This window comes from Hemiscyllium ocellatum, chromosome 29 (assembly GCF_020745735.1).
Source record: "Hemiscyllium ocellatum isolate sHemOce1 chromosome 29, sHemOce1.pat.X.cur, whole genome shotgun sequence".
NCBI lineage: Eukaryota > Metazoa > Chordata > Chondrichthyes > Orectolobiformes > Hemiscylliidae > Hemiscyllium > Hemiscyllium ocellatum.
In genome coordinates, this window is record NC_083429.1 from 44069380 (window position 1) to 44082433 (window position 13054).

Genomic DNA, 13054 nt, shown 5'->3' on the forward strand with positions numbered 1-13054 from the left:
ACATAGGAATTGATACTGCTGGAAAGTTGCAGAAAAGAAAGGGGAATGCTGGAAAAATATCCAGTGGTTAATCCAGGGAAATATCCAGCAAGTAATTGGGTGCTCATGTGGAAAAGATGTAATGTTTAGAACATAGACTGTCAGAACTCTCAAATATACAGCATGCGGAATATTAACCTCTGGTTTCCGGGTGCTGACAGACTTGCTGCATATTTAGAGGTTTTGGTTTAAAGCATTTTAATTGTTTTAATATAATGTATCAATGAAAGTGTTCATGCTGATTACATTCCAGAGCTGTTTGCAAGAAGTTTGGGCTCCATGTTGGGCGGTTAATGCTGGCCTTCATGGTTTTGAGTACTGGGATGTTCTGCTCAGCAGCTGGTGAGTAAAGACTTGCATTTGTGGGAATGAGAGCGTGAAGTTACATGTAAGACCAAGAGTTGCGCTGAAAGAAACAAACCAAAACTCAACTTCTTACTCAGTATTTCACTGGGGAATTGTTGGTCAATTTGAGGATGACATCTACCCATGGGTTTCTGTTGTGGGTCAGGAGTCTCCCAATGGCTGACCTCGCATTGTTTTCCCAACTTTCTTGCCAGTGAATGCGGCGTTCAGTGGCTGGCAAGATTCTGTTCCACGGTCTTGATTATTTGCGGACATCTCCAGTCACTGATACCAAGGGGTGTGATTTGGGGCTTGCACGTTTCTGAGGCTATGGAGGACCATTCCAAACTGCAAAGCTCTAACGAGGCAAACCTGTCATAAAAAAGGTCAAGGAACAAGAAGGTGAAGGTGTTTGGGGCTTAGGAGCCTGATTGCTCTGATTGGCCTGCAGTTTAGATTCCCCTTCATGTTGTTAGCTTTTTCCTTTGACAGCCGTGAACAGTGAAGCGTAAAGATGATTGATTTTGTTTTTGATGCCTTCTTGTTTTCTCTTTCCCTTACTTTCAGCATTTCTACCCAGTAGCTTCTGCATGAACACAACTCTAATTGCAATGACTGGCTGGTTTACGGATAAGAATGCTGTGGCTATCCTGGGAGTAGCAGCCGGAGCCATTTTGGGATGGCCCTTCAGTGCAGCTCTTGGGTAAGAACATCTCACCAAGATACTCTGAAGCAGCCATGTTCTACTTGTCTGACTTGAAGCTACCAATCCTTGTGGAATTACCTTAACCATAGAATGGCGCAGCGTACTTGGGGTCCATTGGGCCATCATGCCTGTACTGGCTTTTTATTAGAACTATTTAGTTCATCCAGGTCTTTACCCTTTACTGTGAAGAAAGTCTCTTATTTTTCCTCTTTTGAAACTATATGGATCACATAGTTTCTAGCGAGCCAGAAATTGCTCTACTGTCTGAGGTTTATCCTGTTGGACAACGAGGAAAAGTTCATGTGTGGAATTTTGCTTCCCCCAAAGTGCTATGGATGCTGGGACTTTAAGTAAATTTAAGGAGGAGTTAGACAGATTTTTAATTGGTAATGGGTTGAAGGGATAGGGAGAGAAGGCTGCTGGAAAATGGGGGTAAGAAGCATATCAGCCATGGTCAAACGGGGGAGCAGACTCAATGGGCCAAATGGCCTAATTCAGCTCCAAGATCTTATGAACTTAATAAACAGTGAATGGGAGCAGAGAAAGGCAGCTCTGACCAGGGGCAGAAACATGGAAAAGGGGTAAATAGGTTTTTTTGCCCCTTCAGCTGTTTATCCAATCCTGTTTTCAGTATCAGCATTGAATCTTCCATCGCCCTTGGAGGCAAGGCCTTGCAAATCCTGTGTGCAAGTCATACAACAAGTGTCACCTTTAATACTGAGTAATAAAGGAATTACTTCTGCAGGTGTACATTACAATGGTCCAACCACCAGTGAACTCAAGGTTGGTTAAAGATGGAAATGCCAAGGAATAAAAATTAAACATTATTGGGGGAAACGTGGGAGGATGAAGCACTAATTTGGAAAATCTGATCGTTGCAAAGATGCAAGTGAACATTTACAAATGTTTGTCATGATATTAATTTGATCCCTGTGCACTGTCTTACCTCAGTCTGTCTCTGTTGCCTCCAGAGTCCAGGTTGAAACAAAGAAGTGGAAGAGTTGAGCTGTAACAAAGTGATATACTTTTGAATGATTTTATTTGGACTCCAATGTTTCTTGTAAAATGATGTGTTAATTGGAAGTCTCCAACTTGAAATACTTGGCCTATCTAAGGCGTCACGGTGGCTCAGTGGTTAGCACTGCTGCCTCACAGCACCAGGGACCTGGGTGCATTCTCCCCATGTCCGCTTGGGTTTCCTCCCTTTACAATGCAAAGATGTACAGGCTAGGTGGATTAGCCACACTAATTGAGCTGTAGTGTCCGGGGATGTGCAGGCTAGGTGGATTAGCCGTGGGATATGCAGGGTTACAGGGATGAGATGGGTGTGTGTAGGATGCTTTTCAGTTAGTTGGTGTGGTCTAAATGGTTTGCTTCCACACTGCAGGGATTGTAAGGTTCTATCTGTTCGTGTGGGTGAAACCGACTGTAATACATTGTCCTCTCCTTTCCTCCCCTCCGTCCCATTGTTGCCATTTGCTCTTTTTAACGCAGCAGACGATTTTATGACTGATCAAGGAAAAATCTATTTGATTTGCATGGGGACTTGGATGAAGAAAGATCTTCCCCTAGAATATTAACTGACCTTTTGTCTCCTTGCAGATGTAGACAGAATTGTTGTATATTTTTAGCGCTTCCTGTTACTGTTTTTAAAGGGCCTTTTAATTTACTTTGTTCTTGGGGTAGGACAGATTGGTATGGCAGCACTTATTGTCCATCTTTAAGAACCCTTGAGAGCGGAGTTCTTGAGTGGCTGCAGGTGTGGCCTCGGGGCTTTTGGATGTAGCTGTGGAGTGGCTTGTAGAGCCATTTCCGAGGGCAGATTGCTGTGCCTCTGGACCCACCTGTAGACCAGACTGAATACAGGACATTAGTGAACCAGAAAGAGTTTTGCAACAATTCCATAGTTTCATAATTATTATTCATGCGTCCTAACATTTTATTCCAGATTGTTTGATTAATGTGTTGAAGTCCAGTAGCTGCAGAGAGATTTGAACTCTTCTCCAGCATGTTAGTCTGAATTACTGGCACAGTAATATTGTCACTGTGTTACTGTCTCCTTACAAACCCATTGCATTTAGTCCCACTAAAAATAACCTGAGTGTTTTCCCAAAGTACTGTGCGTTCAGCCTTACCCCTCTGTCTATTTTAGACAAAATCAGTTTTATGATCTGTATTTTTGAAATAAATTTAGTACACCTAAATCTTATTTTAGTGCATGTTTTGTAAATCTAATCCTTATTTTCTCCTCTTATTAGGCTACCAATAGCATTTGACCTGGTGGTACTGAAGAGAAAGTTCCAGAGTTTTATTATATGGACAGTAGTGGCTTTGCTGCTCTTTCTGGTAGGTATCAAGGGGATTAATCTAGAAGTACTTGTAAAGTAGGTTTTGTCCCTTTTTTGACTGTAGATTGTCCTTTATGTTAGCACCTCCTTCATGCACACAAGAAGGAGCTTCTTGGATAGACAGTGGGCAAACTGCTCCTCAAGAGACTTTTAGAAGGATAATGTGTGCAGGTTTTATGTTTAATTTCGAGGCAGACTAGGAATGAACAAAAAGGAGGGATAACTTAGGACATACTCCTAGAGGTGATGGAAATCATGAGGTTAAGAAAATTAGCATTAAGGTGCTTTACCTGAATGCTCAAACTCTTTGTAACAAAGTAGAAGAATTAACAGCAGAAATCGTTGTGAATGATTATGACGTGGTAGGCATCACAGAGGTGTGGTTGCAAGGGGTTCAGGACTGGCAGTTAAACATCCAAGTTATTTACAACTTATCGAAAAGACAGGGAGCTGGGCAGAGGGGACAGGGTTGCCTTGTTTATTATTAAATGAAATTAAATCTATAGCACTGAATGACATAGAGTCAGATCATGTGGAGTCTAAGTGGGCGGAGTTGAGGAACCACAAAGGCAGAAAAACCATAATGGGAGTTATGTACAGATCTCGCAACAGTGGTCAGGACCAGGGGCGCAAGATGTACAAGGAAATAGATTGGGCATGTCAGAAAGGCAAGGTCCCGGTGATCATGAGGGCTTCAATATGCAAGCTGACTGGGTGAATAATGTTGTCAGTCATAGTCGTAGAGTCATTGAGATGTTCATCACGGAAACAGACCCTTCGGACCAACCGGTCCATGCTGACTAAATATCCCAACCCAATTTAGTCCCACCTGCCAGCACCCGGCCCATATCCCTCCAAAACTTTCCTATTCATATACCCATCCAAATGTCTCTTAAATGTTGGCAATGTACCAGCCTCCACCACTTTCTCTGGCAGCTCATTCCATACACGTACCACCCTCTGCGTGAAAAAGTTGCCACTTAGGTCTCTTTTATATCTTTCCCCTCTCACCCTAAACCTATGCCCTCTAGTTCTGGACTCCCCACCCCAGGGAAAAGACTTTGTTTATTTATCCTATCCATGCCCCTCATAATTTTGTAAACCTCTATAAGGTCACCCCTCAGCCTCCGATGTTCCAGGGAAAACAGCCCCAGCCTGTTCAGCCTCTCCCTGTAGCTCAAATCCTCCAACCCTGGCAACATCCTTGTAAATCTTTTCTGAACCCTTTCAAGTTTCACAACTTCTTTCCAATAGGAAGGAGACCAGAATTGCACGCAATATTCCAACAGTGGCCTAACCAATGTCTTGTACAGCGCAACATGACCTCCCAACTCCTATACTCAATACTCTGACCAATAAAGGAAAGCATACCAGTTGATCCAAAGAAAGGGAATTATGAAATGCTTACAGGATGGCTTTTTGGAACAGCATGTGATGGAGCCAACAGGGGAGCAAGCTATTCTAGACTTAGTCGTGTGTAATGAGTCAGACTTCATAAAAGATCTTAAAGTAAGGGAACACTTAGGAGGCAGCGATCATAATATGGTAGAGTTCAGTCTGCAGTTTAAAAGTGAGAAGATGAAATCGGATGTCATGGTGTTACAGGTAAAGAAAGGTAATTACAAGGGCATGGGAGAGGAACTGACGAAAATCAATTGGAAGCAGAGCCGAGTGGAGAAGACAGTAGAGCAACAAATGCAGAAGTTTCTGGGTGTAATTGAGGACACAGTACAGAGATTCATCCCAAAGAAAAGAAAGTTTATCCGGGGGTGGGGGAGGATTAAACATCCATGTCTAACAAAAGAAGTCAGGAAATGTATCATAGAAAAAGAGAGAGCCTATATACTGGCTAAGAGCGCTGGGAGATCAGAAGATTGGGAAGATTACAAAGAGGATAACAAAGAGAGAAATAAGGAAGGAGAGGATTAAATGTGAAGTTAACCTAGCCAGTAATATTAGAAATGATAGTAAAAGTTTCCTTCATTACATAAGAAACAAACGAGAGGCAAAAGTAGAAATTGGGCTGCTCCAATTTGATGCAGGAAGGCGAGTGCTCTGAGATAAGGAAATAGCTGAAGAACTTAATAAATACTTTGTGTCAGTCTTCACAATGGAAGACATGAGTAATATCCCAACAATTAAGGAGAGTGAAGGGGCAGAGTTGAGTATGGTAGCCATTACAAAAGAGAAAGTGGTAGAAAAGCTAAAAGGTCTAAAAATTGATAAATGTCCTGGCCCCGATGGGCTACATCCTAGAGTTCTGAGGGAGGTGGCTGAGGAAATAGCGGAAGTGTTGGTTGTAATCTTTCAAAAATCACTGGAGTTAGGGAAAGTCCCAAATGATTGGAAAATCGCTGTTATAACCTCCTCATTCGAGAAAGAATCAAGACAAACGATGGTAAATTATAGGCCGATTAGCCTCACCTTGGTTTTAGGTAAAATTCTCATATCCACCGTTAAGGATGAGATTTCTAAATTCTTGGAAGTGCAGGGTCGGATTAGAATAAGTCAGCATGGATTTAGTAAGGGGAGGTCGTGCCTGACAAACCTGTTAAAATTCTTTGAAGAGGTAACTAGTAGGTTAGACCAAGGAAACCCAGTGAATGTTATCTACCTAGAATTCCAAAAAGCCTTTGATGAGGTGCCTCATGGGAGACTGCAGAGTAAGGTTAAAGGGCCCATGGTGTTTGAGGTGAACATTCTGGCGAAGTTCATCGATTATACGAAGTTAGGTGGACAAGCAGCTAGTTCTGAGGAGGTGGGGAGGATGCAGAAAGATTTAGACAGTTTTGGAGAGTTGTCCAAGAAATGGCTGATGAAATTCAATGTGAGCAAATGCGAGGTCTTGCACTTCAAAAAAAGAATACAGGGATGGACTATTTTCCAAATGGTGAGAAAATTCCTGAAGCCGAATTACAAAGGGATCTGGGAGCGCTAGTCCAGGATTCTCTAAAGGTTGACTTGCAGGTTGAGTCCGTGGTTAAGAAAGCAAATGTGATGTTGTCATTTATTTCAAGAGGGTTGGATTGTAAAAGTAGTCATGTGCCACTGAGACATTATAAAACTCTGGTTAGGCCCCATTTGGAATACTGTGTCCAGTTTTGGGCCCCACACCTCAGGAAGCCCATACTGGTACTGGAGCGTGTCCAGCAGAGATTCACACGGATGACCGCTGGAATGGTTGGTCTAACATATGATGAATGACTAAGGATCCTGGGATTGTATTCATTAGAGTTTAGAAGGTTGTGGGAGATCTAATAGAAACTTACAAGATGGCCTAGAAAGGGTGGACGATGGGAATTTGTATCCGTCAGGCAGATACTAGGACCCGTGGGCACAGCCTTAGAATTAGAGGCGATCAATTTAAAATGGAAATGAGGAGACGTTTCTTCAGCTGGAATCATAGAGATGTACAGCACGGAAACAGACCCTTCGTTCCAACCCGTCTACGCCGACCAGATATCCCAACCCAATCTAGTCCCACCTGCCAGCACCCAGCCCATATCCCTCCAAACCCTTCCTATTCATATACCCATCCAAATGCCTTTTAAATGTTGCAATTGTACCAGCCTCCACCACTTCCTCTGGCAGCTCATTCCATACACGTACCACACTCTGTGTGAAAAAGTGCCCCATAGGTCTCAGAGAGTGGTGGGCCGGTGGAATTCATTGCCACAGAGCACAGTGGAGGCCAGGACATTAAACATCTTCAAGGCAGAGATTGATAAATTCTTAATCTCGCAAGGAATTAAGGAATACGGGGAGAGTGTGAGTAAGTGGTGTTTAAATGTCCATCAGCCATGATTGAATGGCAGAGTGGACCCGATGGGCCGAATGGCCATATTTCCACTCTTATGTCTGACGGTCTTATGGACTTATAATTTCTTTCCTCCTCCTCCTCCTCACTGCTTTCAGTCAGCAAAGAGCCTTTATGATGGCTGATGGCAGTGCAAAGTGTGCAACATTATTCTTGCTAGGTTGTGGTAAAGTTGAAGTCCTGCTGTCCGCGAGCAATCCTATCCCCTGCAGATAACGCAGAACTTATATAAAAAATCAGGACATCTTTGTTTGTGTTGCAGCTCCCCCTTGTTGTGGTGGACAGTTATTACTATGGGAAGTTGGTGGTTACTCCCCTGAGAATAATTATTTACAACGTTTTTACCCCACATGGACCTAACATTTACGGTAAGCTTTTGGTTGTGTGCATTTGGTGTGTGTTTGTGGAAAGTTTCTTCACAAAATATGGTCAAATATTAAAAACAGCAATGTGCACCAATTGAGATATGTCTCTTACCAGAGCCACAGTGAGTTTGGCTTTGATGTATACAAAGCTGAAAATGTGTTGCTGGAAAAGGGCAGCAGGTCAGGCAGCATCCAAGGAACAGGAAATTTGACATTTCGGGCATAAGCCCTTCTTCAGGCTTATGCCCGAAACGTCGAGTCTCCTGCTCCTTGGATGCTGCCTGACCTGCTGCACTTTTCCAGCAACACATTTTCAGCTCTGATCTCCAGCATCTGCAGACTCACTTTCTCCTTTGATGTGTACAAAGTCATGATTGCTGAGTTTTGACATTGTATTCTTTAAGGAGCTTAATTGAATATGTGCTAACCATCTTGACCCTTGCTTTGTGTTACCATTTCAAATGAAGGTCAGTCAAGCAGGAGACCAAGAGCTGTCAGAAATGTTTGAATTTTGAATAGTTGTGGTCATTTCTGTTATTATGTTGTAAACTTCATTCAATCATCATTTTAAAATAAAACGAGTACCAGAACAAAAATGAAGTGAAGCCAAATCTGTAGAATTTGGGGTTTGTGAAGTTTTTAATTTTTCCAAAGACTATGGGTGTTGGAAATCTGAAAACTGAGAATGCTGGAGAAACTCAGCAAAGCTAGCTGAAACTGTGGAGAGAAAGAGAGAGAGAGAAAGATCAAGTTAGCTTTTCGAGTCCAGTATGGTTCTGAGGACAAATCATCACTAACTGTGCAAAACTCTGCTCCTCTCCCCACAGATGCTACCAGAGTTTATCCAGCATTGTGTTTGTTTCCAATTTTTCTGACAATCCTATGTTATGATTACAATAATCCATGAAATTCTCAATAACAGATTGAATGTGTTGGGAATCTTCTCACTGGATTTCTAATTCTCTGCAAAAAATATGCAATTTAATAAAACTATGTTAAATAAATAACACCAACTACTTTGAATCGCTGTTTTGAACTCAGCAACTCAACATCAGTGGAAAGAGAAAGAAAGTTGAATTTTCACACCTGACATGAATTCTCTTCAGAATTGAAGAAAGAGATGGAAGTGTGATAGGCTTTAAGAAAATGGGCAGGAATAGTGAAATAAATGAGTCAAGGTCAGGGAAAGGTTAGAGAGGGAGGAGATTGAACATCAAGGGAGTCATGTCTATCTATTTTACTTTGCCTGTATATTTCTAATACATTGTTCTTTGTTTTCCTTTATTACCCAGTAATTTCAATTAAGTAACCTTGAATAATGATGGAAATGTGTTGAGTTTTTAGTCTCATTTATTCAGGGTGGATAGTGCAGTGGTTTGATATCATTTTCTTATCACATCTGCAATCTGCAAATTAAACTTTTAATGGAGCAAGAATCATTGAGCATAATTCTCACCAAATTGGTGTTGGTGATATTCCCAAATACTGATACTTTTGTGGAAGAATCCCACAGGATATTTAAGTTTGATTCTGTAGACTGACCTGGGTGGTGTAAATAATTGTTAGTTACTTCCGTACAATTGCTTATGTATTTCTTACCCCTCATGTTACGAAATACCAACATTGAGCTCACTAACCAGTCATTAATATTGCTACCTTGGGGTAACAAATAGAATTTGGGATCTGTGAAGTTTTTAATTTTTCCAAAGACTATGGGTGTATTATAGACCCCCTAATAGTCAGAGGGAAATTGAGAAACAAACTTGTAAGAAGATCTCAGCTATCTGTAAGAATAATAGGGTAGTTATACTGGGGGATTTTAACTTTCCAAACATCTACTGGGACTGCCATAGTGTTAAAGATTTAGATGGAGAGGAATTTCTGAAGTGCGTACAAGACAATTTTCTGATTCAGTCTGTGGATGTACCGACTAGAGAAGGTGCAAAATTTGACCTACTCTTGGGAAATAAGGCAGAGCAGGTGACTGAGGTGTCAGTGGGGGAGCACTTTGGGGCCAGTGACCATAATTCTATTCATTTTAAAATCGATATGGAAAAGGATAGACCAGATCTAAAAGTTGAAGTCCTAAATTGGATAAAGGCCAATTTTGACGGTATTAGGTAAGAACTTTCGAAAGCTGATTGGAGGCAGATGTTCGCAGGTAAAGGGACAGCTGGAAAATGGGAAGCCTTCAGAAATGAGATAACAAGAATCCAGAGAAAGTATATTCCTGTCAGGGTGAAAGGGAAAGCTGGTAGGTATATGGAATGCTGGATGACTAAAGAAATTGAGGGTTTGGTTAAGAAAAAGAAGGAAGCATATGTCAGGTATAGACAGGATAGATAGAGTGAATCCTTAGAAGAGTATAAAGAAAGTAGGAATATACTTAAGAGGGAAATCATGAGGGCAAAACAGGTACATGAGATAGCGTTGGCAAATAGAATTAAGGAGAATCCAAAGGGTTTTTACAAATATATTAAGGACAAAAGAGTAACTAGGGAGAGAATAGGGCACCTCAAAGATTAGCAATGCGGCCTTTGTGTGGAGCCACAGAAAATGGGGGAGATACTAAATGAATATTTTGTATCAGTATTTACTGTGGAAAAGGATATGGAAGATATAGACTGTGGGGAAATAGATGGTGACATCTTGAAAAATGTCCATATTACAGAGGAGGAAGTGCTGGATGTTTTGAAGTGCATAAAAGTGAATAAATCCCCAGGACTTGATCAAGTGTATGCTAGGACTCTGTGGGAAGCTAGGGAAGTGAGTGCTGGCCCCTTGCTGAGATATTTGTATCATCGATAGTCACAGGTGAGGTGCTGGAAGACTGGAGGTTGGCTAATGTGGTGCCACTGTTTAAGAAAGAGGGTAAGGAAAAGCCAGGGAACTATAGACCGGTGAGCCTGACCTCAGTGGTGGGCAAGTTGTTGGAGGGAATCCTGAGGGACAGGATGTACATGTATTTGGAAAGGCAAGGACTGATTCGGGATAGTCAACTTGGCTTTGTGCGTGGGAAATCATGTCTCACAAACTTGATTGAGTTTTTTGAAGAAGTAACAAAGAAGGTTGATGAGGGCAAAGCAGTAGATGTGATCTATATGGACTTCAGTAAGGCATTTGACAAGGTTCCCCATGGGAGACTGATTAGCAAGGTTAGATCTCACGAAATACAGGGAGAACTAGCCATTTGGATACAGAACTGGCTCAAAGGTAGAAGACAGAGGGTGGTGGTGGAGGGTTGTTTTTCAGACTGGAGGCCTGTGACCAGTGGAGTGCCACAAGGATCGGTGCTGGGTCCTCTACTTGTTGTCATTTACATAAATGATTTGGATGCGAGCATAAGAGGTACAGTTAGTAAGTTTGCAGATGACACCAAAATTGGAGGTGTAGTGGACAGCAAAGAGGGGTTACCTCAGATTACAACAGGATCTGGACCTGATGGGTCAATGGGTTGCAAAGTGGCAGATAGAGTTTAATACAGATAAATGCGAGGTGCTGCATTTTGGGAAAGCAAATCTTAGCAGGACTTATACATTTAATGGTAAGGTCCTATGGAGTGTTGCTGAACAAAGAGACCTTGGAGTGCAGGTTCATAGCTCCTTGAAAGTGGAGTTGCAGGTGGATAGGATAGAGAAGAAGGTATTTGCTATGCTTTCCTTTATTGGTCAGAGTATTGAGTACAGGAGTTGGGAGGTCATGTTGCGGCTGTACAGGACATTGGTTAGGCCATTGTTAGAATATTGCGTGCAATTCTGGTCTCCTTCCTATTGGAAAGACGTTGTGAAACTTGAAAGGGTTCAGAAAAGATTTACTAGGATGTTGCCAGTGTTGGAGGATTTGAGCTACAGGGAGAGGCTGAACAGGCTGGGACTGTTTTCCCTGGATCGTCGGAGGCTGAGGGGTGACCTTATAGAGCTTTACAAAATTATGAGGGGCATGGATAGGTTAAATAGACAAAGTCTTTTCCCTGGGGTGGGGGAGTCCAGAACCAGAGGGCATAGGTTTAGGGTGAGAGGGGAAAGATATAAAAGAGACCTAAGGGGCAATTTTTTCATGCAGAGGGTGGTACGTGTGTGGAATGAGCTGCCAGAGGATGCGGTGGAGGCTGGTACAATTGCAACATTTAAGAGGCATCTGGTTGGGTATATTAATAGGAAGGGTTTGGAGGGATATGGGCCTGGTGTTGGCAGGTGGGACTAGATTGGGTTGGGCTATCTGGTTGGCGTGGACAGGTTGGACCGAAGGGTCTGTTTCCATGCTGTACATCTCTATGACTCTATGACTCCCCACAGATGGTACTGTTTATCCAGCATTGTGTTTGTTTCCAATTTTTCTGACCATCCTATGTAATGGTTACAATAATCCATGGACTAATGTATTGGGAATGGTTGCATTGCAGAAAGGAACATGATGGAATGTGTATGAACTGATTTTAATCACCAGGATTATGAAGTTGGATCATTTTGTAGAGTGCATTTAATTTAATTTGTGCTGCAGTGTGCTTTTTAACCACAGGATGGCTCTCTTGAGTCAAGGACCAAATTCCTGCTATAAATCGGGGACTACGCTGATTGAGCAGATCACTGCTGGAAATCTGTCTTGGCTCATGGGAATGGGTAAACAGACCAGGGATGCAGCTCCTGATTGCATTTGTCAGAAACTGTGCGGTGTGTTAGCTGTTGCTCAGGGGGTGGGACACTTGGCTTTGGATCAGAAATTTCCTGATTCAAATTCCGCTGCAGCGTTTCAGCACAGAAATCCAATCTGACAGTCTAGTACAATATTGAAGGAGTGCTGAGCTGATCACAGGGCTGTCTTTTGAATGTAGCTGAGGCCCTATTAGTCTGCTCAGGTGGACGTCGTTAAAAAAAAACCCTTGATGTCCTGGCCAAAAATTCATCCCTCAAATTAATATTTCAGTTGCCTGGGCATTATCACAGTACTGTTTAAGGGAGGATTTAGAGGGATATGGGCCAATGCTGACAAATGGGACTAGGTCAGATTGGGATATCTGGTGGCGTGGACAAGTTGGACCCAAGGGTCTGTTTCCATGCTGTACATCTCTATGACCTTGCTGTGGACAAATTGCTGCCTTTCATTCAAGTCCAATATCTCAAAGGAAGCTACCATTTGTAAAGCAGTTTGAGAGAGCTAGTGGGTAAGAAAAGCAACGTGTAAATGATTTTCTAGAGTCATAGAATCATATAGCACAGAAACAAACGCTTTGGACCAACCAGTCCATGCCGAACATCATCTCAATCTAAACCAGTCCCACCTGCCCACTCCTGGTCCAAATCCCTCCAAACCGTTCCTATTCATGTACTTCTTCAAATGACTTTCAAATATTCTAATTATAGCCACATCCAGCACTTCCTCAGGACGCTCATTCCACGTGCAAACCACCCTCTGTTAAAAAAAAATTGCTGCTCAT

At 42.3% G+C, this 13054-nt stretch overlaps 1 protein-coding gene across 4 annotated transcripts in view; it reads left to right on the forward strand.

Moving 5' to 3' along the window:
• The window catches only part of alg9 (ALG9 alpha-1,2-mannosyltransferase), a 283962-nt gene that overhangs the window by 18640 nt on the left and 252268 nt on the right, over positions 1-13054 (forward strand). For all 4 annotated transcript variants that reach the window (XM_060846829.1, XM_060846830.1, XM_060846832.1 and 1 more), the window contains 4 exons: positions 293-381; positions 952-1087; positions 3349-3436; positions 7518-7623. In XM_060846829.1, the coding sequence (XP_060702812.1) occupies positions 293-381; positions 952-1087; positions 3349-3436; positions 7518-7623 (419 nt within the window). The remainder of the gene's footprint in view (positions 1-292; positions 382-951; positions 1088-3348; positions 3437-7517; positions 7624-13054) is intronic.